General features: G+C 38.1%; 1 protein-coding gene across 1 annotated transcript; it reads left to right on the top strand.

Annotated features, from left to right (window-relative positions):
- Positions 1–309: 309 nt before the first annotated feature.
- rnaset2l (ribonuclease T2, like) lies at positions 310–24,365 on the top strand. Its single transcript, XM_044354883.1, has 9 exons — positions 310–587; positions 1,738–1,947; positions 4,757–4,824; positions 6,795–6,852; positions 6,928–6,995; positions 8,996–9,109; positions 9,810–9,858; positions 10,403–10,477; positions 23,133–24,365. Exons 2-9 carry the CDS (start codon positions 1,759–1,761, stop codon positions 23,337–23,339), a joined length of 828 nt encoding a protein of 275 aa, XP_044210818.1. The 5' UTR covers positions 310–587; positions 1,738–1,758; the 3' UTR covers positions 23,340–24,365.
- The last annotated feature ends 2,355 nt before the right edge of the window (positions 24,366–26,720 follow it).

Here is a 26,720-nt window from a genome sequence, read left to right as displayed (position 1 = left end):
AAACAGCCAAAACATTTATGCAAATGTGACTTTCAGATGTTCCACTTTAAAATGTCAGACATGTGAAAGGACATACATAGGTACGTGTGGTTTATCACATGGTGTGAATTCAGATTTAGGGACACAGTTTGTTTAAAGAGAAAATGGACAAAAAAAAATCAAATGTGACATTTGAACATATGTATTTTTTTTCTTGTGAAATGTGTTTCAGAAGTGATATTAGACAGGTGCACATATGAAATATCTTGAAACCAAGGGAATTATTCATTATTATTACATATATTTTGGTAAAAATATGTAAATTAAGGGCATAAATTATCACCACTGAGGGAACTAAATGATCATATTGAGGCACAAATCGGTAAATACAGGGAACTCGATTTGTAATTTGAGGCCACAGATAACTAATTTAAAGGTTTAGTTTGTTTCAAATGTTCCCCTGAACACCTGCTGCCCAGTTCTGTTCTGTCGAAAGTTATAAAACTGGTTCCTCATGATCTCACAGGAGTTTCAGTTCTTATTTTTTCTGATCGGAGGCAAAGTGAAGCTTTAAACAGTAAACTCGTTGCAGCAGCAGCAGCTCTGTGGTAAGTTTCTCACGTCTTTCCTCTCACACAGATAAAAGTTTTCCAAACACACTTAGAGAAATATGGCATGAAATAAATCAAAGTAATGAACTTTTAAAACTAAACAACTGTTAAGGAGAAGAAACTAATGACTTCGTTTTCTTCCCCACAAGGGTTATGAATGTGACTGATTAAACAACAACTTCACCACTTCTTAATCTTTATTACTATGTTTTGTACAATGATTTTACAGATGTATTTTACAGTAAGTTTACTTTAACATGTGATGTTATTAGTGTAATATTATATATTATTATTTAGAGCTGCAACGATCAGTCAGTCAATCGATTAGTCGATTGTTGCTGTTTCCCAGATGTGATGATTTGAAGCTTTCTTTGTCACACACGAGGAGTGAAGCGTTAACGGGACAAATCGAACCATTTGAAGACTTTAAGATTCATTTGTCTCTATTTTCTGACATTTTATCAACAAAACGATGAATCAGTTAATTGAGGAAGTCATCGGCATAATAATGGATAATAAAAACAACTGTTAGTTGCAGTGTTGTTATTATTATTGTTATATAATATTGTAAATTTGTAGGATATTTAAGCACCAGCAGAGATTCTTTTGGACATTTTAACAGATGTTATCATGTAACACTTGACAGTATTTCTCTACATTATATAACATCCAAGTCAAATGGATTTTATTTATATAACACCAAATGACAAACAGAGTTTAACTCAGGTCACTTTTCACATGGAGCAGGTCTAGATTTCACTTACAGAGAACCAACATTCTCACATAATCGAGCACTTGGCGACTGATTCTGTTGTGTCTCAGTCCTCCAGGACACATAAATCGATGTGCTTCCTGACAGTGGGAAAACACCACCCCAGACAGTTTTATATTTTTCCCTGTAAATTCAGACTAACTCAAACTGCTGGGAAATGCTTTTTCATAGAGCAGCTTTTAAATAAATTAACTTTGAACAAATATTTCTGTTCAGAAAAAACAAAAAACAAATGTTACAACTAAGATAATGCTGACGAATACTTTTAAATTTTATATGTAATTAATTAGCTTGTCTGTTATCTTATCTGGTTGATATTTAAGTCAGTTTTATTTATATGACTCAAAATTACAAACCACAAATTTACCTTTAAAGGATTTTAGTGAGACAGATAAGATGAGGTGCTCGATGCTGCCCCTGCTGGTGAGTCTGAGTCCTGCGGTTCTGGTCCTGCTGCAGCTGCCTGACATCACCACCACACACGAAGGCCATTGGGAGGACTACAAATATGGCCGCCAAGACCACCACTCATGCTCCTGGAAATGCCTCCTGTTCACCGTGCAGTGGCCTGCTGGGTTCTGTCAGGTGAGCTTCATCATCGACATCATCATCATCATCATAGTCGATACTGAACATCAACTCGAGCACAAGCGGAGAAGATTAATTCACAGTATTAACTTGTAGGACGGAAAGGAGGAAGCAGGGAAGGAAAGGAAGAAGGAAAGGAAAAAAGGAGAGAAAGGAAAGGAGGAAGTAAGAGAGGAAAAGAAAGAAAAGGCAGAGGTAGGAAAGGAAAGGAGGAGGTAAGGAAGGAAAGAGGGAAGGAGGAAGTAACGAAGGAAGGGAGGAAGTAGGGAAGCAAAGGAGGACAGAAGGGAGAAAAGGAAAGAGAGGAAAAGAGGAACTAAGGAGGGAAAAGGAAATGTAGGAAAGGAAACGTGGAAATTGGAAAGGAGGAAGGAAGGAAGGAAAGAAAGGAGGAAGCTGGAAAGGAAAGGAGGAAAGGGAAAGGAAGGAGGGGAGAAAGTATAGGGAAGGAGAAGAGGAAGTAAAGAAGAAAAGGAGGGAGTAGAGAAGGGAAGGTGGAAGTAGAAAAGGACAGGAGGAAAAGGAAAGGGAGGAGAGAAGGAAGTAGGGAAGGAAGGAGGAAGTAGGAAAGGAGGAAGGAAGGAAAGGAAAAGAGGAAGTAACGGAGGAGAGGAGGACGTAGAAAAGGAAAGGAGGAAGTGGGAAAGGAGGAAGGAAGGAAAGGAAAGAAAGGAAGTAAGGTGGGAAAGGAGGACATAGGAAAGGAAAGGAGGAAGTGGGAAAGGACAGGAGGAAAAGGAAAGGGAGGAGAGAAGGGAGTAGGGAAGGAAATAATAATAATAATAATAATAATACATTTTATTTATGTAGCACTTTTCTTAACAATGTTACAAAGTGCTTTACAAATGAATGACCTTAATTTGTCGTCACTGAATTTAAGAAAATTCTGGGACATCCAGGATTTAATGTCAGAGAGGCATGATTTAAGTTTGACTAGGCTGTTTTAATGGTAAGTATGACTGTGTGTCATCAGCATAAAAGTGATACTGCACATCATGATTCTGAATAAGCTGGCCAAGGGGCAGCATGTATATGGAGAACAGAAGGGGCCCAAGAACTGCGCCACAATTCAACTGCGCTATAGTGGAGATGGAGTTACCCAGAGCGACAGAAAAAGTTCTATTGAGGAGATATGATTGTAATAAAATAAGGGCCAGGCCCCTGATCCCCACCCAGTTCTCTAGGCGATTTAGGAGGGTACTGTGGTCGACAGTGTCAAATGCAGAACTTTAGTCTAAAAGAACTAAAATCGAGCAGTCACCTCTGTCTGCAGCTTTTAACAAGGGCTGTCTCAGTACTGTGAAATGCTCTGAAACCAGACTGGAAGCAGTTAAAAACACTTTTACAATTCATAAAAGAGATCAATTGAGAAGAAATTACTTTCTCCAGAGCCTTAGATAAAAAGGCCTTTAGTTGCTTAAAGACAGAGGGTCCATATTAGGTTTTTTGAGTAAAGGGTGGACAATGGCATGCTTAAAACTATCAGGAAAAGAACCGGAGGTAAGGGAATTATTAAAAATGTGCAAGATAACAGGACTAACTGTGTGAAATACCTCCTTGAGCAGCTTGGTGGGGATGGTGTCTAAGGTGCAGGAGGAAGAGTTCATGTGGGAAACTGTATTTTCTAATTCTAAGAAATAATGAAGAAGGAAAGGAAAGGAGGAAGGAAAGGAGGAAGTAAGAAGGGAAAGGAGGAGGTGAAGGAGGAAAGGACCTTTCCTACCTCCTCCTTTCCTTGCGTTAGTAGGAATACCACACTTTCATTTTCAAATAAAAATTCTTAAAACATTGTCAAACCCACAGTCAGTGAATGTGTTTACATGTGTATTAGTATCCTGGTTATGATCCATTTTTGATTGGCTGGGAGTTAGGCAGCGTCATGCACTGCCAGGATGGCGTCGGCGAGCTTCAAAACCCATGGATGTATAAAGAGAACTGGATACAGGAAGAGCGCCAGGCTTTGAAGCCAATTTGACATAGCGGCCAAACCGTGTAATTACAACGTCACGTGATGCACGCTGGCCCAAAAAGACTTTTTTCCCATAGACTTACATTGTGAAAGGGACGTCTGTAAATCAGCGGCGTCATGAGCGTCACAACCCCGTGAAATGACTCGTCTCACTATCAGAATTAAATCCGTTCGGTCCGATCACATTTCAAAAGCCTCGAAGAGCCGCATGATTGAATTGTTTTATCCCCATTCGAGTTAGCCGGAGGGCTAAACCGGAAGTAGCCGACTCGGCCAGTGAAAGTCACTAGTGCACATGCTTTATGGGCCGCACGATGCGGAAGATCCGGGTACTTTCATACCAGGAAGTCGATTTTTTTTGGCTTCATGCGCCACTGAGCAACTTTCATAAGAATGAGCGGGGCCCCACCTCTGACGCCGTATCCAGTTCTCTTTATACATCCATGTCAAAACCGCTCCTCAGAAACCAACGGGTGACGTCACGATAACTGCGTCCATATTTTTATACAGTCTATGATTCACAGACACTCTCACACACCGTTGGCCCAGTCAACAGGAGCAATTTGGGGTTCAGTATCTTGACCAAAGGACACTTCAACATGTGGACTGGAGGATCCGGGGATCGAACTGCCGATCTTTAGATTAGTGGAGCCACAGCCGCCCCGTCAAGGGTCTCAAAAGTTCATCCATGGTTCACACACACACACACAAGTCAAAATGGACATTTGGATAATTCTTTCACAAGTCTACGAGAACACGGAATAAGAAAGACCTGATGTCACCTGTCTGGTGTGTTAACATCCCTGCTTCCTGTCTGTCTTCCTGTCTGTCCTCCAGTCTTTGAACAATGAGTCTCTCTGCAGGATTCCTCCGAGCGTCAACAACTGGACGATCCACGGTCTGTGGTAAATATCACACACAACCATCACCTGCAGCACAACACCTCCTCATACTCTCTTATTACTTTAGCATTACTACTATATTACTACATAATTACTTCACTGTATATGGTGAACAACTTCAGTACAAAGTCCAGAGGTTGTTATATGTAGCTCAACAAGCTAGTGAGGCTGCAAACAGAACCTTGTTCTCAGTAGCATCTGCATTACACAGAACTACTCTCCAGAGACTGAAAACATGATGCTGTTATTAGTCTTTGGAGCCGTTTCTAAACAAACTAACATGACTAAAGTCTTCATGATGAAGGAACATGTCACCCAGTGCAGCGATGTGACTCACTGATGTGTTTTTAATAGTTTTTGGATCCAAACATGAGACTTGTTGACAAGAAGAAAAATCTCCAGACACATCATTCAAACTATCAGTACGCTCAAGACAAACCAGTTTATATGATGTGTTGCTTGACATTTGAAGACGAGAAAAGTTTATAGTTGTTCTGAACGACCACAACACCTCCTCCAGTATCTTGTTTGTTCTCCGCTGCACTTTTCATATTGTTGGATCTAATGAACACTGCAGCCTGTAGGCTTCATTATTGGGCCTCTACTTAAAGTATTCCTATTTAGCATTAATGATCAGTATATAAACATCTCATAAATGGTTTAGAACACACTATAATGTAGTTGTAAGCAGATGTCGGGTCATTTTAAAGTGTTTATAAATGTACAATATTTGTCAAGACATAGTTTATATTACTTTAACAATGTTTTACCATATTGTCATTCATTGCAGCTAGTTATGGGTATCCACAGGCGGAGCAATAGTTGTTGACAAAAAACATGAATTAACACTTACATCTGCCTACAACTACATTATAATGTGTTACAAACCATTTATTAACTGTTTATAGACTGATTGTTAATGATAAAAAGAGGGATTTTCAGTTAAGTGTTACCCAGTTCTTTTTAGACTAGTGGGTTTAAAGTAGAGCTGCAACAATTAGTTGATTAATCAATTAGTTACCAACTATTAAATTAATCTCCAACTGTTTTGATAATCAAATTATTTGAAATTCTCTGATTCCAGCTTCTTAAATGTGAATATCGAGGACGTCATCTTGGGCTTTGGGAAACTGTGACATTTTTGATCATTTTTTTTGACATCTTATAGACCAAACAGCTAATCAAGTCCAAAACATCTTTGATATCAACCAGATGTCAAAAGGCTTTTATATTCAGGAGATGAGAGAATTTAAAAAAAAAAAAAATAACAGCAAAACAGCAAAAATTTGTCTTTAAAAACAGATTTATGTCCAGAAATGATTAGAACGTATAATGCAATATTTTATCAGCCCTACCAGACAATTCATCGTTGAATCCCTCCTCTTCCCCTGCAGGGCTGACTGACTCTCAGATAATATGGGGGAATGTAAATCGCCAAACTTGTTTTTTGCCTGTGTGTCCATGTTATTAGTAAAAAAACACTTGACCATGCAGTTGCTAGTGATTAGGTCAATGTTGCCACAAAATCTGTGGGAAATTGGCCCTCTTATCTTCCTTTGCAGTCTTAAACACTACAGCAGCTGCCACAGTGCAGATGTCTTCTTTCGATTCACTGACCGCCTCCAACAAATGTGTTGATTGAATGAGATTCAAATACAGACGTGAAAAAATGAGGAGCATTCAGAAAAAAAAAAAATGTTAAGATGAGTGTGTGTGTGTGTGTGTGTGTGGATATGGAATTAGTGAATGTTTGTATTTATGTGTTTGTCAAGAATGGTATGTGATAGTATGATGCATAAGATTAGCCAATAATTCCTGTGAACCGCTGAATAGCTGCCAGCCTTTCAAACCGAATACCATGAAAAAGAACATTATTCATCATTTTGTTGTAAATGTTCCAGAGCCAGACCACTGCTTTAGGTGACCTCCGTGGTTCACAAGCGTGTTTGTCTGTGGTGTGTTTGTGCCTCCAGGCCTCTTCGGGCGCAGAAATGCTGCAACTGCTGGCCAATGTTCCACTCTGACATCCAGGTGAGTCCCAGCAGGGCTGAAAGGAAATATCAACACATAAATGTAATGACAGACTGATTCCTAACTGTCTTCCAGGAGCTGGAGGCAGAGCTGGATGAACGCTGGCCGTCGTTACTCAAAACCAGATCCAGCTTCAAGTTCTGGTATGAAATAACACCAGAAAAATAAATAACCACTGATTCGAGTGTTTTGTTATCACCATGATCACACAGACACACCATCCTGCTGCCAGAAATACCCACTACAGCACCAAGTGTAGTAAGTATTTCTGGTAAGTGAAGTTTATTTAGTATGGAGGGATTATACTTATTCCTGTGAAATTCACAAAGTGCTTCACAGGGATAAGAGTTGAAAATAAGACCATAAAAATATACAAAGAGTAAAAACATGTGCCACAAGTTAAGATTTTTTTAAAAAACCCAACAAAAACACAGACAGCAAGTTACCTTACCATTACACATCACACACACCAATCAGACAACTCAAAAAGACACAAAAGCCAATTTAAAAAGCTTCTATAGAGACTGTAGACTGTATATGTACAGGAAGAGAGTCCCAGCAGGTCCTGGTTGGATGACCTAAGTGACCTACTGGCGATGTAGGGATGGATAAGATCCATGCAGGGCTCTATATGTAATAGCAAGAACCTTAACCTAAAATGGATGGGAAGCCAATGCAAAGAACTTAAAATAGGAGAGATGTGAGTCAACCTAACTAGTATCACCAAGCTGGTCATCAGCTAGCTCCGTTAACTCTGGGCTATGACATCGATGATGTACTTAATGTGAAATGAGAGGAAACGGTGATACCATATAGCTGAGGGAAAATTTAGTTACAAGGATAGAAAAAAAGTCATCGAGATAACAATATAAACACATAACTAACCTTATGAGAGGTAAGGCTACGAGCTAAAATGAGCTTATTGTATATGTCTGTAGTATAGAGTGATTTGATGCATATATATATATATATATATAAAAAATGGAGTAATGTCAGACAGGAGATGTAATGCCTGATGAGGTTTATCTGACCAACATGTTGTATTTATAATAATGGGAGCTAAGACAACAGAGGGTTTAGTTTTTATTTCCAATTATCATCACACAGTTGTTTCATCTTATTCTGAGCTGCAGTGAGTGTAAAAACATCATAGAAACTGTCAGGAATCCATTTAGGAATGAAATAAACTTTGGTGATGCTTTATTTTATACTCATTTGAAGGTGTTTAACAGTCAGTTTTTACTGAGATTGTGGTGCAATTTTGTACAAACGATAAGAAAACAAGAAACAGCTTCAAAAAGGGTTGTTTTTTAATAAAGTAGATGTTTGACAGTTCTTTAAGTGTATATCAGCATGTTAGGGTGTTGCTTCAAAACTCTATATTATAAGGAAACTATATTATTATTGACAAATATGCTAATGTTAGGTTTGGCATGCAAAACTGCACACATTTTTTCTGTAAGTTAAAGTCTACTTTAATAAGAAATTTTGAAGAAGAACGTCTACATATGAATCCAAATAGCCTATAATGAGGCGTTCTTAGCAACTAAACCAACTTTTTTCTTCTTATGTGTACCAAACATCCTAAAAATGAACCGTTAAATACCTGCAAATTACTCAAAAATACCAAGGAAATGAGTATAAAAATAGTTGAATTGTAAACTAAAGAGTTACCAAAACTTGTTAACGATCCCTCTGGTTGTTAGAAGCTCAGGTTTATTAAACATAGAGTGGGAATAAAATGATTCTACTGACCTATAAAAACATAAATTACTCTTTTTTACTTGTCACGTTATTGTAAACTCAGGATTTTTGTCCAAGTCTGGATCCTGTAGGAATGATGACTCGATGTTTCCATTGATCTGATTGGTCAGTGGTTGAGGGTTAAGCCCAAAGTTAACAGGTTAACACACTAACCTTGTGGTAAATTACTGAGCCTTTTTTAAACATGAAACTATATATTTGTGAGTTGTTTTTCCAGTATTTACCACAGACAGAGTAGAAAAGACAAAGTATTGGGAGGCAGAGTGACACATTGTTCCTTTGATTCTGCACATGAGATTTATTGATGATAAGAAAAAAACTCCAGCAAGAATAACACCAGACTGATCCAGTAATCAGATTTTTTTGTGTGTATTTACAGGAAAGCGGAGTGGGAGAAACACGGAGCATGTGCAGCATGTGTTGAAGGAATGAACTCACCGCTGAGATATTTCCAGATTGGCCTCAAACTACATGGACAGTTTGATTTCCACAAGTTAGTCCAAAACACAAACACACACTATGCTTTATATGCAGCTTTAGGGGGATATTAATTCAAACTAAATTATTATTTATAGAGCACATTTAAAAACATCAAATGTTGACAATTGTTTAAAAAGACTGAGACTAATCATGAGGGTCATAAATGAGGGTAATAAATAAAGATTTGGAATAAACAAAGAAAAATTGGACAAATAAAATCCTAAAAACACAACAGCATTGCACAGAGAACAAATCAATAAAATTTATTGTAAATGCATTTACTTTATTACTTTGTATACGCATACAAAGTGATTTGTTTTTCTAGGTTTTTATATTATTTGTATAGTTTAGATAGACAGATAGATAGTTTCATTGTCATAGCAACCATGACAGATGACAAAAATACATTAAAACACCAGTAAGACATTAAAACACAATAAAAACACAACAGATACAGACACAGAGAGGTTATGGTTCTATAGTTTGTTCTTATATAAAAGTAAAGTTGAATTTATGTTGAGTATTGATGCATCACATTATGTCTGGTGCACAATGTCCAGTTGTTTACATGCTACATGCTAACATTAAACCTGCAGCTGACTGCCGCTGCAGTTAAAAAATCTTTGACCCCGTACTGGACGGCTGTCAGTCAGCTGGTTAAACTGGTTGATAAATGTGACATCAGACTGATGCTGCTGCTGTTTGTCCTGCAGAGCTCTGGAGGACGCTGGTATCACTCCATCCTGTGAACGACCCTACAAGGTACAAACTGACTTTATACTCTTATAACCTCTTTGTTCTCGTTGGTTTATTTTCGCTTGAATGTTTTATAACTACAGACGAAAACGTCACAGTCCGCACTGACCAAATCTGAAAACTATTCAGGTTTTATTCACCAAATATTAAACAGCCTTTTCTGTGTCAAAAGACTCCAAAGTGGCAAAATGTGCTTTGCAGTGTTTTTGGTACATTTTTTATCGTACTCATAACATTGTTCATATCATTGTTTTGTCTTATTTACATTTTTTTTTTTTGGTTTTTCTGTTTTCAGTTCACTTCTGTTTTTATTTTAATATATTTAGTATTATTTTATTGTCTCTCTGTGTCCCTTTATTATTCATATATCACGTGTTGTTATGTCTATAATCTCTGACACAGCGTTCATTCATTGAGTGGATTCAGGTGTAATGACAGTCGGACGTTGCTGCACAAATTGTCGCCTGTGTGTATGAGGATATATTATATGAGAATATACTTTGTGTGTGTGTGTGTGTGTGTGTGTGTGTGTGTGTGTGTGTGTGTTTAGGTTGCAGAGGTGCACAGCGTCCTGGCTCCACTTCTGGGTGACGAACATGTGATCCAGTGTGTTACAGATGAAAAGGTCAGATCGTCTTTCTTAACTAATGATCACTTTTAGAGCAGAACTTATTTAATTGATTGACAGTTAACTGACAACAAATCAGATCATTTGAAAATCGTTTATCGAGCAAAACATGCTGCACGTTCTCTGATTCCAGTTTCTCAAATGTGAGGATTTGATGCCTCTCTCTGGTTTATATCAGTGTTGTTTAAAATCTCTTCGGGTTTTGGACTGTTGGTCAGACAAAACAAGATATTTGAAGACGTCACTTTGGACATTTTTCACAATTTTCTAAAACTTTATAGGCAAAACGATTCATTGATTAATCAAGAAAATAATTGTGAGCAGCAGCCCTAAAGGTTTTCTTTATCTGCCTTTTTCCCCCAAGAGAGTTTTCTTTTGATCAATAATTTTCCAATAAAATGTCAGAAAACATTTTAAAATTGCTTGTTTTGTCTGGCTAAGAGTCCAAAACCAGAAGAGATTCAGTTTACAGTCATGGAACATTGAAAAAACAGCAAATATCAATAAAATATTTGGCATTTCTGATTTAAAAGATGATGTTAAACAATTAATCATTCGAAGTGTTGTGGATTAAATTTCCTGACAATTGACATGGTTTGGTTGCTGTTTATGTGCATGTAACAGATCAGTGCACATCCATAAATTCACTATTATTCACTGTTTCAGATCTCTCTAATAACTTGATTCAAACCAGATCAATTTGATTAATTTGAACTTTGAAGCTGTAAAAATATGTCTCTTTCACGGTTGGGAGATCCTGCTGAGACAGATGTGATGTCAAATTACTCCACGAGAGAAAAGTAGAAAAAGGATCCCAGAGATGACGTATTGGCCAACATACAAAACAGACAAAAAGAGAAAGACAATCTGAACAAGCTGAGCCAACAAAACAATGTTTTCCATGTATATTTGATTGATTATTGCTTCCATGTTAAGACAAAGATAAATCTTGCTCCAAACCAAAAGGTGACGAGCCGGGGGACTTCTGCTGGATCAGATTGGAGTTAAAAGTCACACAAAAGGCCTCAGTTTGCTTCAAACTAATGACAATAAGTCAGAAATAATTAATGTGTGTGTAGATTCTTGTTTCTCTGGAGCTGGACTAGCAGCTTCTGGGCTTTGTGCAGATTAAGGCTGGTCCTGTCTGTCTGGTGCTTGTGCTGAACATTTAAAGATGTTTTACTGAGCTCCTGTAGTTCACATCAAAGCCTCCAAAAAAACCCCAAAACAAAACACAAAATGCTGAATTCATGCTGACTGCTGAGGTAGCTGGTTTTGTGTTTTCCTTTTATCGTGTCAGATGGAGAAAACTGCTCTTTGATGATAAAAAAATCAGGAGTCAGCAAAGTGTTCTTTAATGCCGGCAATAAAGGAGAGCAAATTAGTGCATACAAGATGAACCAGGTTGCTCTGAAGGTTCTGGCCTTCAGGGCGTAGTTTTTATACCCTTGGGTCTGCATAGGTCACACCTATTGTCCATCCTCTTTATCTTTGGCCAGTTACACCATTATATTTTATCTTTGTCACTCGTTGTTGGTCAAAACTCTTCAAGACAGGTCTTGAGCTGTCGTGGATATGTACTAGCATATTCAGTATTATCGATTTATGTCCAATTTTTTTCATATAAGTATTGGGGATCATTTTACACCATTATTGCCAAGTTGTCAAGTTATTCTTGTCACTTTACACCCTTATTTCTTGATCTTCTCCAGAGTGTATTTTTTTAAAAAAGGTGAAGACTTTAATGCCGACCCAAGCAAAGTGACGTGTAATACAAACACACTCAAATTTCTCCAGTGTATGATTATGATTCTTTTACCGTGCTTCTATACGTATATCGTGATTAAATGCGATTCATGAGATAACAAATACATCATCAATAAGATTTTAACACACTAGCACTTATTGCTTATAAGATTTATGAAGTCAATCTGCATAGCTTAATATTGTCTTTAAGCACACCAATGACACTTAATGAAAATACAACACACTTTATGTCACACACTTTGTGTAAAAAAAATAAAAAAAATTGCACTGACAAAAAGTATCAAAACCAGTGTTCAATATTCTCTTATATTTGTTTCAGTAAACTAAAGAAGTGTGTGTACGTCACCAATTAAAAGTGCTGCGGTAGAGGAAAAAACTGCAGAAGAAGAAGAGAGCATTGCTTCAAACTTGAAGCCAGAAAAGTTCACAAGATTATAAATAATAACTTACTTTTTAATACTACATGGTTTGAGCAATGACAGTTGGATTTATTAAAGAATAATTATGGTGATTTTCTATATTTCTTCTTCTTGTCAACAAATCTCATATATATATATATATATGTATATAGACTGAGCGAACCTGAAGAAGCTACAGGCGAAACGCGTTGTTTGCTCTTAATAAAGTCACAGTAAAGTCATTACAGTGTGCGGTGGTTAATTTTGATTTTCACCTTATATGTTCCTGCCATCGACCAGCACCTGTCTGAAAATACTGGCTGTGCATGAGGAGTTCTGTCCTTTTATTTATATGTATTGATATATATGTGTGTGTGTATATATATATATCGATGGCCGAAGAACAAAACCTCTGATCTGAAAAATGCACTTTTTTGAAACTAAAAAAAACTTGTTTTCTTGCAGAATGCTATTTGTTAAGGATACCCAACACATAAAACACTGTTTTTGGACTATATTATTATATTATGTGTTATAGATATTAATGCCTCGCAAAGTGCAGATAGGAGCTTTTGCACTTGGTGCAAGTTGCTCTAAATTAAGTTAATAATTAAAATTAAATTAAACATAAAATGAAGTTTGTTTTCAGGTAAACAGACGTAGTAAATGTAATAGTTACTACATTGTAGTAAACTAGGGTCAGAACTCCTTAAATTCAGTGTGTTTGCTTCCTCGTCCGCTGGAGATGAATGTTCAGTGATTGTGTAACTCACTCATGCTGCAGCCTCTCTACACATCCAGGGACTCTGCCTTGTGTTTTTGTTTTGTTGTGTGACTTTTGTGTCACAATGAAGGGCGGGATTATCTTACAGACAGACTGAATATGAGCAGCCTTCCTTGTTCTCATCATCCAAAGTGAAAATCCGCCAATCAGAACATTCTGCAGATAGGAGGTTTTGTGCTTTGGCCGTCGTTATATATATATAGAAATATAGTTTTTAAATAAGTTTTTCTTGGGGGAAACAGTCTCGTAACCTGCATGCTGGACCACAGTTGGCTCCAAACTAGTTGTGATGTCATGAATCTCCACCGTCTTAAACTGAGATTTAAGGTTGAGCTCAGAGAAACTTTCCTCCTTCAGCAGATGAAAGTGAAAACAAACTCTGCACAGAGAAGCTCAAACATCCGACTGATAGAACATATATAATAGGAAGGTTCCAGGAGTTAAACTATCGTGATGGGCATCGGTCAGGATGCGTATAAAGGAGATACACAAGATATTTATTTGATAATGTGGATTGTAGAAGTGTAGTCAATATGTGAAAGAAAAGAAATGCAAGATTAAATGAACACAGAAAATTATTAATTATTCTCATATCTTTAAAAAGGAAATATTGTTTCAACAAAACTAAGGATAAAATAAACTTCTTACCAATTCTGCCGCGTGTTTAAATAGGACTAGAGTGCACAGGTGAAATAAATCAAGATAATGAACCAGCCGACCAATTAGTGAGAAGGAAAAGAGACGGCAGGAAGTCAGGTGATGGAAAAGGAAGTGGAAAAAAATAAGGCAAAATTAGTGAATCAGAACAAAAAGGAAAAACACATTTTTAAGGTTGTGGTTTAAAAAAAATAGTGTTAACTGTTGGTTTGAAACAGGAAGTGGACAGTCATCACCTGATTTCCTCCTTTGTTCCTGTCAGGCCACCAGAGGGCGCTGTCACTGCAACGTAAGCAGATTTTATTGTTTTTTTTATTAGTTTATTTGTCAGGGACGATGCAGAAAAACCCCCATTGTAACAGGTTAAAATAACATGAAACAGATGTATTGCATATAGGATTTATAGCCATAACATATCACTACCAGAAATACATGAATTAAATAAAGCTCATAATAAAATATTGACATTCTCAATAACAACAGTATTTACTGTTTATCACATAACAATCAATTTACATGTGTTGCATATGTGTATGTTCCTTAATTCATAGCAATGATGTATTTATGTGCATAATATTTATCAGTGCATGTGTCCGTGTACATACATACATGCATAATCTGTATCAGTGCATGTATGTTTATCTGCATGTCCATGCACACATCAAGTTGTTTGTGACACTTTGCTGTTAAAGTTTATATAGATGTCAACTGCGTGAGTGAGAATATGAACATCCAGGAAAAACATTTTACATTCTCAGATTTCTCTTGAATATCTACATAAATCATTCGTTGCAATACGGCCGAGGTGAATCGTACAACATCTCCAGTAGGTCATCAATCATGAGATTCCCCAGTTTTGAGATTTAATAAATCACATCTGTCCTAAAAAAAACAACCAAAACCACAGTAAACTGACAAACTTAATGGTTTCTAGAGCTGGTCCCTGTTGGATATTTAGTGAACTGATAATCAATCCTTTTATGCACTGATGTGAAAATAATCGGTTAGTTGTGGAGATGTTGGACTGAGTGTGAGAAAGAGTGAGACAGGCAGGTAGCGTGAGACAGCTGTTTCCTGGTGTATAAACTCCTCTGTTCCCATGGCATTCCTCACTAAACGATAAACAAACAAACAGCGTCTATAAATCAGCTCCCTCACCTCACAGCTGAATGATTGATCTGAATATACAGAGTTCGGTTCAGTGATCCGTCGTCATCGCGTCTGCAGCAGCTCTGCGCCGCTGATGATGGCGATCATGTATCTGAGGATCATTCTGCTGATTTTCTGTATTTTTCTTCTTATCTTTGGATCTAAACTAACAATGAAATGATTTATTATCAAGTATCATCCTTCCTTTGTTGTCCAAAAGCTATTAAAAACACATCTGCGAGTCACATCGCTGCACTGGATGACGTGTTCCTGCGTCCCAGAAGACGGTTTTTACTGAAACTTGTTTAGAAACGGTTCCAAAGGCTTATTTGGACAACAACACAGGTCTACAGCACAGAGGAATAAGATTTCCCTTCCTTTTTTTCTGAGATTTATTAGAATGGCATACAAGAAATTGTTACTAAAAAGAAGCAAGAACATCGTGCTGCTGTAGTCTCTTGTAGTCTTTGTGTCGTGTTCGAAGTGTGAGGAAATAAAGTTCCTTTCAGACATTAATCTGCTGGTAATTTCACATGTTGGTCTGAATCTGTGGCGCATTAAAGTAAAGGCTGCACACAAGATTAAATGCATGTCTTGTTCACGTTGTATACTGAAGGTATCATTTAATTATCATCTCTTATGCTCAAAGAATTCAGTCAACTAAACCATCAAATACTCATATTCATGCATTGTGAAACTTTTATGTATCAGAGAGTGATGTCTAGAAGTTTAAAAACTGTTATTTAACCAGATAGAAGTAGTAGTTGGAGCCGTTAGTTTGTTTAGAAACGGTGCCAAAGACTAATAACAGAATCACATTTTCAGTCTCTGGAGAGTAGTTCTGTGTACAGCAGTCTTATCCTTTAAAGATGGTTTAGTACAAGTTGGGAAACAGAGTCTACTTAAAAAGTCACTACTGTGTATTTAGTTCATACTAAATATTCAGAGCAGGTTTATTTCACACACTGAGACTTAAAGTGTATTAAGTTTGCAGTAAAGCTGCAACAATTAGTCAATTAATAGATTAGATGATTAATAATAGGCTACTGTTTTGTGATCAAATGTTTATTGAAATAAACAAAACAATATTGTAGATCACCAAGACTATTGGGAACACCACTCAGGGTTCAGGAATGAAAAAGACAAGAGAAAGAAATAAAATAACTAGAAAAAAATAATATATAATGTGTGTGTGTGTGTGTGTGTGGGGGGGGGGGGGGGGGGGGGGGATATGGGGGTGCAGTTATTTTTCGGGTGACAGGATATTTCAGCCTTAGACTGTATAAGAAGTTGCTGTGTTGAGTACAAGTGGTTAACAATATTCAGCAGCAGATCAGCTCATTCACAGCACATTCACATACTGAAAAGTGTTGATACACGTGAGTATTCAGCTACAATATACAGTATAGTTGTTCCAAATCAATATATCAACAACTCTCTGTACAACTAGGACTCAAATCCATCTGTCCGACACATACGACCCCTTACTTCCTCTGAGCTGTAAAACCTTAACTTCCCATGAAGTACCTGCATCAATAGAGAAAGATAACCCGAACAACAAAAAGAGCCTGAAACAGAATAAAAAAAACAATGAGTCAATGTAAATGTACAAAGAAACAAAACATCCCAGAACTGCCCTGGATAGCAAATCCATGACAGAAAACAACCACTCACACACAATATATGCTAATAAAAGATATACACAAACATACACATACATGTAGTTAGCCCATTGTACTAAATAGAAAAGGTTAAGGAAATGAGGTCAAGGCAAGGCTAAAAGTTAATCAGGTGGCTTATCTCGATAGCTTTAGACCAGTTGATCACGGTATCAGTTGTAGCTCTGATGATTCTGGAAGTGGACCTTTCAAGTAAACACACATCAGAAAAAAAAGGTAAGCCAGGTTCTCTTCATGATAATTGTGGGTTCAAACCAATTTTTTAAAATGGTTTTCTTAGCAGCAGTTGAGGTGATAAATATTATTTGTTTCATAAGATGAAAATGCTTTGGTTGTATTCAGTAAGATAGTATAAGATAAGATAATAGTCTCCTCGAAGAGAGCTAGAACATTTGGTGCATAAATCATTTTCATTGTCATCTGATTCATCTACTATTTCATGTCAGATCACGGAAAGAATCTGGGGCAGGAAAAGGGAGTGTAGAGAGACGGAGAGACAGTGGAAGAAATCAAAGATCTCAGTAGACTATTAGCTATGAAATTATTATTATTGTGGATATTTTGAGCGACAGTCAGCACCTCAGTGGAGAAAAGCGCCCACAAGCCTTTGATGACTAAAAGCTGAAAATGTTTATTGAAGTACTTGGCCAAGGAGAACTGAAATAGCGAACACCAAAGTCATCCGCAACTCAGACGCTGATTCATTCTGCCACCTGAAGATCTGAGTCTTAGTCTTTATCAGCCTATAATATGAAAAATTAGTCAGTATTTTACCTCGACAGACAGCTGGAGTCACAAGGAGAGGAGAAAATGTCTCCTTCCTGCTTAACAATTACGGTGTGACCTCAAGGCCCAGGCTTGCCCCAGTGTAATCCAATTTGTAACCTCTAAAGATAGAAAATTCAATAACAATTATTACATTCTTATAACAGTGAAATTAAAGATGCAAGAGCAAAATACTCAAAATACTCATCATCCTCAACCAGCACAAGTGTCTTATTTAAGATCATTGATTGATTAGTCAACTCTGGTTCTTCTGGTGTCCCTATTACTTCAAATGCAGATTGTGAGGTGAGGTTTTTAACCTTTTTCATAGATAAGATTGAGGACTTCTGTGTCTAGCTTGTCCTCAGTTGGATACTTTGTGTTTTTAAGGAAATTACTATCCAAGAATTAACTGGAACTGTTGCCTTTCAAGTAAACCAATACGAGTACCGATTCTTATTAGAGGTCCTAGATTCTGTAGCCCCATGCCTGCTCTCTATCATCAACAGTTCTTTATTTTCTGGATGTGTTCCCGATTATTTTAAGAAAACTAGTTTCCAGCCACTTCTCAAAAAACCTGGTCCTGATCCATCTAACCGTAGCAACTACAGACCGATATCTAAGCTTCCGTTTATGTCAAAAATCCTTAAGAAAATGGTCTCAAATCAATTGGCTTGATCAATAACAATATCTTAAAGAAATTCCAGCAACACAACACAGAGACAGAGACTGTCCTTTGATGAGTTGTCAGTGATATGCAGGTGAATGCCCGCTGCTGGTTCTGCTCGATCTTAGTGCTGCGTTTGACACAATGGATCACAGCATTATTATTGAAAGGTTGAGAATGTGGGTCGGTCTCTCCAGTGGTTCCCCTCGTACTTTTCTAACAGAACGTTTGTTGTGTCTGTTGAAGGCTATATCTATGTATGGGGTACCACAGGGCTCCATTCAGGACCAATTTACCATTTATTTCCTCTTTATTTACTCCCTTTTGGCCACATAATCAGACAGCATGATATTTCATTTAATTGTTATGCTGATGATACTCAGCTGTACCTGCAAACCATCTGAATCAGCTCAGTTATCTTCTCTGTATAATTGCCTTGCTGCAGTTCAGGACTGGATGACAGAAAATTGGACAACATGGAAATCCTCATTAATCGCCCTCAGTGCACTGCTCTTGGCTCTCTAGCTTAGCATGTGTTCAAACACATTTTGGATTTATTTTGAATCAGAACCTAAGGGAGCTCAGTTGTGTTTTTTCTAGACTTAGACCTTGATTTCATCTGGTGATTGTCAAAGAGTTATTCATGCTTTTATCATCATCATCGTGTCCAAAATGCAGCCAATAGACTTTTAACCAAACCACCGAAGCATGATCACACCTCCCCTTATTTTATCCTCCCTTCTGCCTGTTTATTTTAGAATTGATTTAATTAATCTTAGTTAACCTTCAAGGCCTTGGACAGTACGATACCGAGCCACTTGGCTGAACTTCTAAACTTCTAAAATCATTACTTACCAGCACTTGAGCTCCTCAGATAAGGCCTTGTTTGATGTTTTCCTGGCAGGCTGAAGACTATCGCAGTTGCAGCTCTAGTCTGCAACAGGATGTGGTGTCTGCTGCAACGTTAGTCTCATTAGCAAAGTAACAAACAAATCTCTAGCAAACCAGCCCAAATTAATACCATAAATTCCATAATAGTGTCTGGGGCCTTTATCTAGGGCAAGCTTATATTAGAGACAAGCTTTTGTTTCTAATTTTGCCTTTTTTAAAACAAAGTATTCGTATGCACATCCACAAAACCTCAGTGGGATAAGTGGTGGATGCAAAAAACAATTAAACTGAGATACAAGTTGTTCTCACACACTTAAACAAAGATCCCTCTAATTTTATTTGCAACATTTCAAAGCTATAATATGTAATTATTCCGCATTAAAATGTCTAAAAACAACTAGACCTATGTTATATATTTTGTTGAGTTGTGTACTTACATTATCCCAAATGTTTCCAACAACTTTCAAACCCAGAGAAATCTGTAATTTAATCAAAGTAATGGTTTCATTTGGTCGCCTGTCGATGGCGTCATACCTCCTCTACCAAAGAGTAAACACGCACAAGATGCATACGGCGGCGCTGTGTTTGTCCGCTACAATGGCGTCTACCAAAGAGTAACTTATACACATACAAGATAATACATCGGCGTTGTGGTTGTTCCACACAAACTGTTATAAATTGACTTTTATTCAGTTTTAAGCCACATTTTCATGATGATCTTTTAGCCGGAAGAAGGATTTTAGTCATTGGACGTCTGGATCTTAAGTTATCAGAGAAATAAACGTTAGCAGCAGCTCGGCTAACAGCCCCTCCAGGAAGTCCGGTGGTCACCGAACATCGTCGGAGAAACATTGATTTTTTTAGGTGAAACAGCTTTATTCAATGTTTTTAACGATTTTAATCTGTGTGTACGTTTGTATTTGGAGAGGAGGAGACCTCTGCGGATAATTCGGCTCCCGGGAGAAACCGACCGAACGTTTGGATCTAAAGTTATAAGAGAAATAAACCGAACAAGTGTTAGCAGCAGCTCGGCTAACAGCCCGTACCGGACATCTGGTGGTTGCCGTACATCGTCGGAGAAACACTGATTTTTTATTCAGTGTTTTTACCTGTAATCTGGTAGAGGAGGAGACCTCTGCGGGTAAAAACATCCCGAATGATGAACACTGGAGTAACCCTATCCTGGTGAAGCTGGTTATTTAACAACGAAGACAACAACTCCCATGATCCCTTGCTACTTCACACCGTCATCACACTCCGTCTTTTGTTATTGTTTTGATTGAGACCCCTAGCGGCTGAAATTACATATTGTGCGTTTAACCAACTACAAGTCTTCCTCAGGCAAATGCAGTTTAATTTTGCCTGTTCTCTAGTTAATACAAGCTCATTACTTCCTCCATGTTGACATGTTGTCTTGACAAATTCAGTGTCATGTTCATTTCCACAACACTAACTCCATCAGTACAAGTCATGTCAGGCTTGTCTTCCCCCACCAACCTTCCTCCTGAAGTCATCAGGAAAGTTTTGTTGATGATTGTTTAATATTGATCAGGAGTCCTGCAAAGAGTATGACATTATATTTTAAAAGGAAACTGAGGGAGTGGTTGTAATTATGGACTTGGATCTGTGGAAATGGACTTTATACTGAATTCACTGTGTGAGCTGTTTCACCTCCTTACATCTGTTGCTGCTGTGGAACCTTTGAGCTGACGTGTCTCCTGGTCACACAGCCATTTTTCCAATTAATCAAAAGGCTTGAATCCTCAAAGCAACCTGACTCCTCCACAAAATCAGGGGCTGCTTTTCCTTTTGATACATGCTGACATCCAGATGACTCCCAGTACAGCTGTGGAGAAAATACAAAGAAGCTTTGAACTTCTGAAGCAGATCTGAGCAATCCATCAGCCAAAATTGAAGACTTTTGAAACTTCACTAAACCTCACAGATCATAAATCTTATTTCCTAGCACTCTTATGTCAGTGACAACTCATCTCTGCTCTCTGAGAGCATTGTTGCACACCAAACAGTAAAGCAGTGTCTTCCAACAAGATAACTCAACTACCACTGAACAGATGTTCACAGAATTCGCAATATTACAGTTAAAGTATTAGTATTAGTATTAGTATTAGTATCTGTATGTCATGTTTTTTTCCTGACATGACATACAGATTTTAAACATTTCAATATGAATCCTCCAACAATCAATCCCTTTGTACAGATCAGTTCTGCTCTCCACCTTTTTTATGTCTAAATAATTAGTTGTTGGGTCTCACTAGCCGACCACATGTTTCCAGGCTCAAAGGGAGACAAAGGGAATCCTTAACAAACTCAATTTCCCCAGAGTCCAAGTGTGAACTCCACACATGGACCCAACAAAACTAGAGGATCCCTTCTTCTCTGTGTTTTTCCTCCTCACTGCTTGGCCGGCAGCAGAGTTATTGCAGCAGGACATCACATGGTCTGGCCTTTTGTCTCTGTGTTCCTCTTTGTCAGACATATTGTCTGCATGCCGTGTGCTCAATCACTAGTTGACTTCAGCCATCTTGCCATTGTTTAGCCCACACACACACACACACCCACACTTACACTTGTATATAGGTACATTTAGCCAGATTACATATTGTGTGTTTTGCTCTTTTATCTTTATGCTTTTGGATATAAATACTGTCTGTTTAATGCTGCATAAGAGTGAATTTTGCCAACCTCTGCTCTGCAAAGAACTCCAAAGTCCCTCAACCCTAACCAGCCATTGATATGGTAATTTTGGTTATAGTTATTAAGTTGATTATTATCAGAGTTCCAAATTGATAGCTTAGTAGATTTTGAGACTGAATTCTTTTTCCTAAGATACAAGTTATAAGGATAACTGCAGATTATTATTAGTTTTGTTCATCATTTCCATCAGTAATAGTAACATTGTACTCACCAAGTTCATATCTGGGAAATGGGAACACTGTGGCATCACTAAAAAGAAGAAACACGATCAGACGGGTTGGAAACCAGATTATCTGAAGCACTTTATTTAGAGATCAAACTGAATGTGAGCACAGCTGAAATGTGGGTAATAATCTCAATACACAAGAGTGAGCACAACTACAGTAAGTATGATAGTTACAGTTAAAGCAAGAAGTTTATCTGTGAACCGTCATAGATGTTTACAACAGACAGTTTAGGTCATAATTTTACTATTTACCTTGTTTTCTCTTCCAAATTACTTGTTTCCAACCTACCTGATTGTCTGACTGCTCATGTTTATTGACCCGTCAGACATCACAATGTTCCTAAATCTCAGATATTAACTTTGTGACTACCAAATAAAATAATAATAAGTAATTTGTCTTTTAAGTGAGATCTGGGTGTACAGTAGTTGTTGAGATGTCTCACTCTGAACAGACAGAGACACCAACCGTAAGTCCATGTCATCCAAACGTGGAGAGATGTAATGAACTGTTCAAGCAACCCAGTCTTTGGATAAAAGCGTCTGCTAAATGAGATTAAATGTAATGTAATGTAATGTAAATGAAATGTAATGTAATGTCTCATGCAGATGCACAACCTTTGACATATGTGGTCGCCACTTTTACAGGATCTACTCAGAAACAATGAGTTGATTCATCTTGATCAGTGGAGAGAATGTGTTGTTTTCATTGTTTTAAATCACAGTAAACTGAATATCTTTGGACTGTTGGTCGGTTTTAAGCATACTGAAGCCTTTAGGCGATTTAAAAGTAGCAATGTACATGAAAAAGCTACTGCATTACATGGATGAGTACTCTAAAACCCAGGCAGAGGTAGTATCAGTAGCAGTAATACAAGCAGCAGTACAGATGTAGTATCAGTGGTGGTGACAGTTTGATCCAGCAGGACGTCTTAACACTCTTCTCTCCTCCCTCAGGAACGAGAGGTGTGGTTTCAGGTGAAGATCCCTCTATCTCACAACCTGACCCTCGGCTGTGATCACCATGGCGACGCTGATGGGGACCCAGTGGTCGGGTCAGGCCCAGAACGGGACCCCCATCCTGCTGGACATCCCTGCCCCCCTCAGATCCCTTTCTACTACTTCCCCATAGACCACCAGCAGCCGAAGAGACCCTGTGACTAACAGTCGGCCTCTCTTTGTTTTCAGATCCTGACTCAAGACTTTGATTGTGTGTAATCGATAACTCAATAGACAGAAAGTTAATCACCAACTATTTTCATAATTGATTAATTGTTTTGAGTCATTTTTTAAATGTGAATATTTCTGGTTTCTTTAGTCCTCTATGACAGTAAACTGAATATCTGTTTGGGTTGTGGACCAAACATCTTTAGTTGCATGTTGGGATTTGAGAAACAGCAATTGACATTTTTCAACACTTTGACATTTTATAGAACAAACGACTGTAATGAAAAAAACACACTTTGTATTCTCTACACCATTTTAGACTTTGCACTTTGGAAAAACTCATATTGTATAACCTTAAAACATGACACCATCTTTGGTTTTGTCCACGGCCTGGATTCAACTAGTGAGTAGTTTAATCTTGGACATGCTACAGTTATTTAACAGTTAGTTTGACAGCTTTGATGAGATCCAGCACTGGACGGATTCCACACGCATCCTGGTACTGTTTCCCACATTCCTTGTAACTGATATCAAGCTTCAATTACACTCTGTTGTGACGGTATGCTGACCACTTGCAAGGTTTTTCATTAAAGACAGAAAGACAACTCGGCCTTTGTCAGTTTTATTTTTAGATTTCCACCACAATCTGGTGTCAGCTCAGATAGAGGGTGTCTGGACTTGGAGTTGAAGGGGACCCTCCATCCTGAAGTCAAATCTTCAGCCTCAACCTCCCCACAAAGATGGGTGAGACAGAGAGCCTAAGACCTGAGGCTGGACTCGCTCAACGCTGCGATTGACAATCCTAACTGGTGAGAATCTGAAAATTTACTTAGAAAAAAGAAAAAGAAAAGAAAAAAGAAACGGTACTAAAAAGGTTGAAAACATAAATGGTGAAATAAGAAAGAGATTTTGATCTACTGGAGAGTCCCGGCAGTTTTTTTTTTTAACCAAGGTTTAGTAGAAACCTGGAGGTGTACTGACGAGTCCACCTTAAAAAGGAGTTTACTTGAATCACAACGTGTGTGAAAGAATTATTACTGGGTAATAATTATAATATTGTGAAGTAAGACTCAGAAACGTGCCTAGGAAATGACTTAATCTATTAATCAAGAAATTAATCTCAAGATTAATTGATAATGAAAATATACAGTAAAGATGAACAAACTTGATAAATTTACATTTAAATGATTTAAATGTACCATTTAAAGTGTTAGTTTACACTTTTGTTACATCACTGAATAATACTTTGCCTCCAAACCATCGATAAAATAAATGTGACTCTTCCATTTGTCATTTGCTGTTTGTTTCTCAACTCATCACTGTGTTTCTTCCATCCTTCAACAGAACACTAAGCTGGTGATATTCTACATTTTTAGGGACTGAGCCCAAAAGGCAGAGGACTACTGTTTTTCGTGTTTGTTTGTTTGTTTCTTTATTATTACACCACTTAAACCCTTAATTTGACCCCCTAAACATGCTCAAAAACTCACCAAAATTTGGCACGCACATCAGGTCTGGTGAAAAATTTGATAAAATGTAAAAATTAACCCCCAAAGTGCCAAAATGTGCTCTATAGCGCCACCTATGTAAGTGAAATGGCTGCCACGGCCTGTAGGAATGTTGTAGAGAGATCAAACCAAAACTCAATTATTTGTCTCATCAAGACCTACAAATCATATGCTGACATCCCTGACCTAAATCCAACAGGAAGTCCGAAATCAGCCTTTCAAAATAAGACTTTGCTCCAATTTTGGCCCCCGAACAAACGCCATCTCCTCCGAGGGCGTTAATAGTATCAGCTTCAAACTTTAATAGATGACTTATGACACTGTGCTGAATAGCAGTTGTTAAAAACTTTGTAATAACTCGAATGGTTTGGATTTTATAAGCCCTGAAAGTTGCAGTGCCACATCACACCTTACAATGTAAAACAATGGGGAGGCAATCTATGTCAAACAGAGGCTTCTGATGTCTAAACTATAAGTCTGACCACTTTCAAAACTATATATATAATATATAAATAATATATCAGTCAGAGGGACCAAACCACTACTTTTACTGCAATACTTTAACTACATCAAGCTCATAATACTTATGTACTTTTACTGCAATACTTTAACTACATTTTGCAGTAGTTTTACTAGAGTAAAGGTTCTGAGTACTTCTTCTACTTTGTATATTTACTTTGTATATGCTCCCACTTGGGTCCATCATTCAACAATACAACATATCAGTCGTATGCTGACGACACACAGTTATACGTCTGTTTCTGCCAACCAGTTTAATCCAGTGAATGATCTCATCCAGTGCATTACCGAAGTTAAATATTGGATGGCCAAAAATTTCTTGCAGTTAAATGAAGACAAAACGGAGATTCTTTAAGCAGCTGCAAAAGGCTTTGAGGCACCAGATTAAGTCTTTGTTAACTCCCCTGTCAGTATGTCAAAAACTTGGATGCTGATCTTAACTTTCAGAAGCACATTTCCAGTATCTATGACTGCTTTTCATCATCTTAGAAATATATCCAAAGTCTGATCCTGAAAAATTGCTTCATTGGTTCCTTTCCAGTCGACTAGATTATTGTAATGGACTCTTCGCTGGGAAAGGGAAGGATGCCATCAGGACTGTGAAGGACCGCGAGGGCTCGGCCCGGAACCCAGGGTTTCCTGCGAGATGAGAAAGCACAAAAAACTCCGGGGAAGAAGCAAAGTTAGCGACATGCATTGATGTTACATCAATGCATACAGATGGAGAGGAGGAGGAGGAGGAGGAGGAGGAGAAGGAGGAGGAGGAGAGAGGAGCTCAGTGCATCATGGGAAGTCCCCCAGCAGTCTAGGCCTATAGCAGCATCACTAAGGGCTGATCCAAGCCGAGCTTAAACAATAAACAACTGAGAGGTTAACAGGTTAACTGTGGGCCAAAAGCCTGAGCAAACAGATTTTGAGGGCTGATTTGAAAGAGTCCAGGGTAGTAGCGTTGCGCATTTCGGAAGGGTGAGAGTTCCAGAGGGTGGGGGGCTGCCACGCTGAAGGCTCTGTCTCCAAAAGTGCGTCCGTAGGTGCAGGGGACGGAGAGCAGTCCTGAGTCTGAGTACCGAAGGCTTCGGGAAAGTGTGGGCCGGTGGAGAAGGTCAGAAAGGTACTGGGGGGTCCAGGGAGTGAAGGGATTTGTAGGTGAGGAGGAGGAGGAGGAGGAGGAGTTTGTAGGAGATGCGGTAACCCAAACCATGATCTTTCCCTAACCAAGTGGTCTTTGTGCCTAAACCTAACCAGACCTTAACCACAGCGTTGTCACACCATTTCACAGGGAGCCAGTGTAGGTGAATGAGAGTGGGGGTGATGTGCTGCCAGTGCCAATGTGTTATATAAATAAATTTAA

Source organism: Thunnus albacares, chromosome 6 (genome assembly GCF_914725855.1).
Source record: "Thunnus albacares chromosome 6, fThuAlb1.1, whole genome shotgun sequence".
NCBI classification, from domain to species: domain Eukaryota; kingdom Metazoa; phylum Chordata; class Actinopteri; order Scombriformes; family Scombridae; genus Thunnus; species Thunnus albacares.
This window is presented reverse-complemented; position numbering and strand designations above follow the sequence as displayed.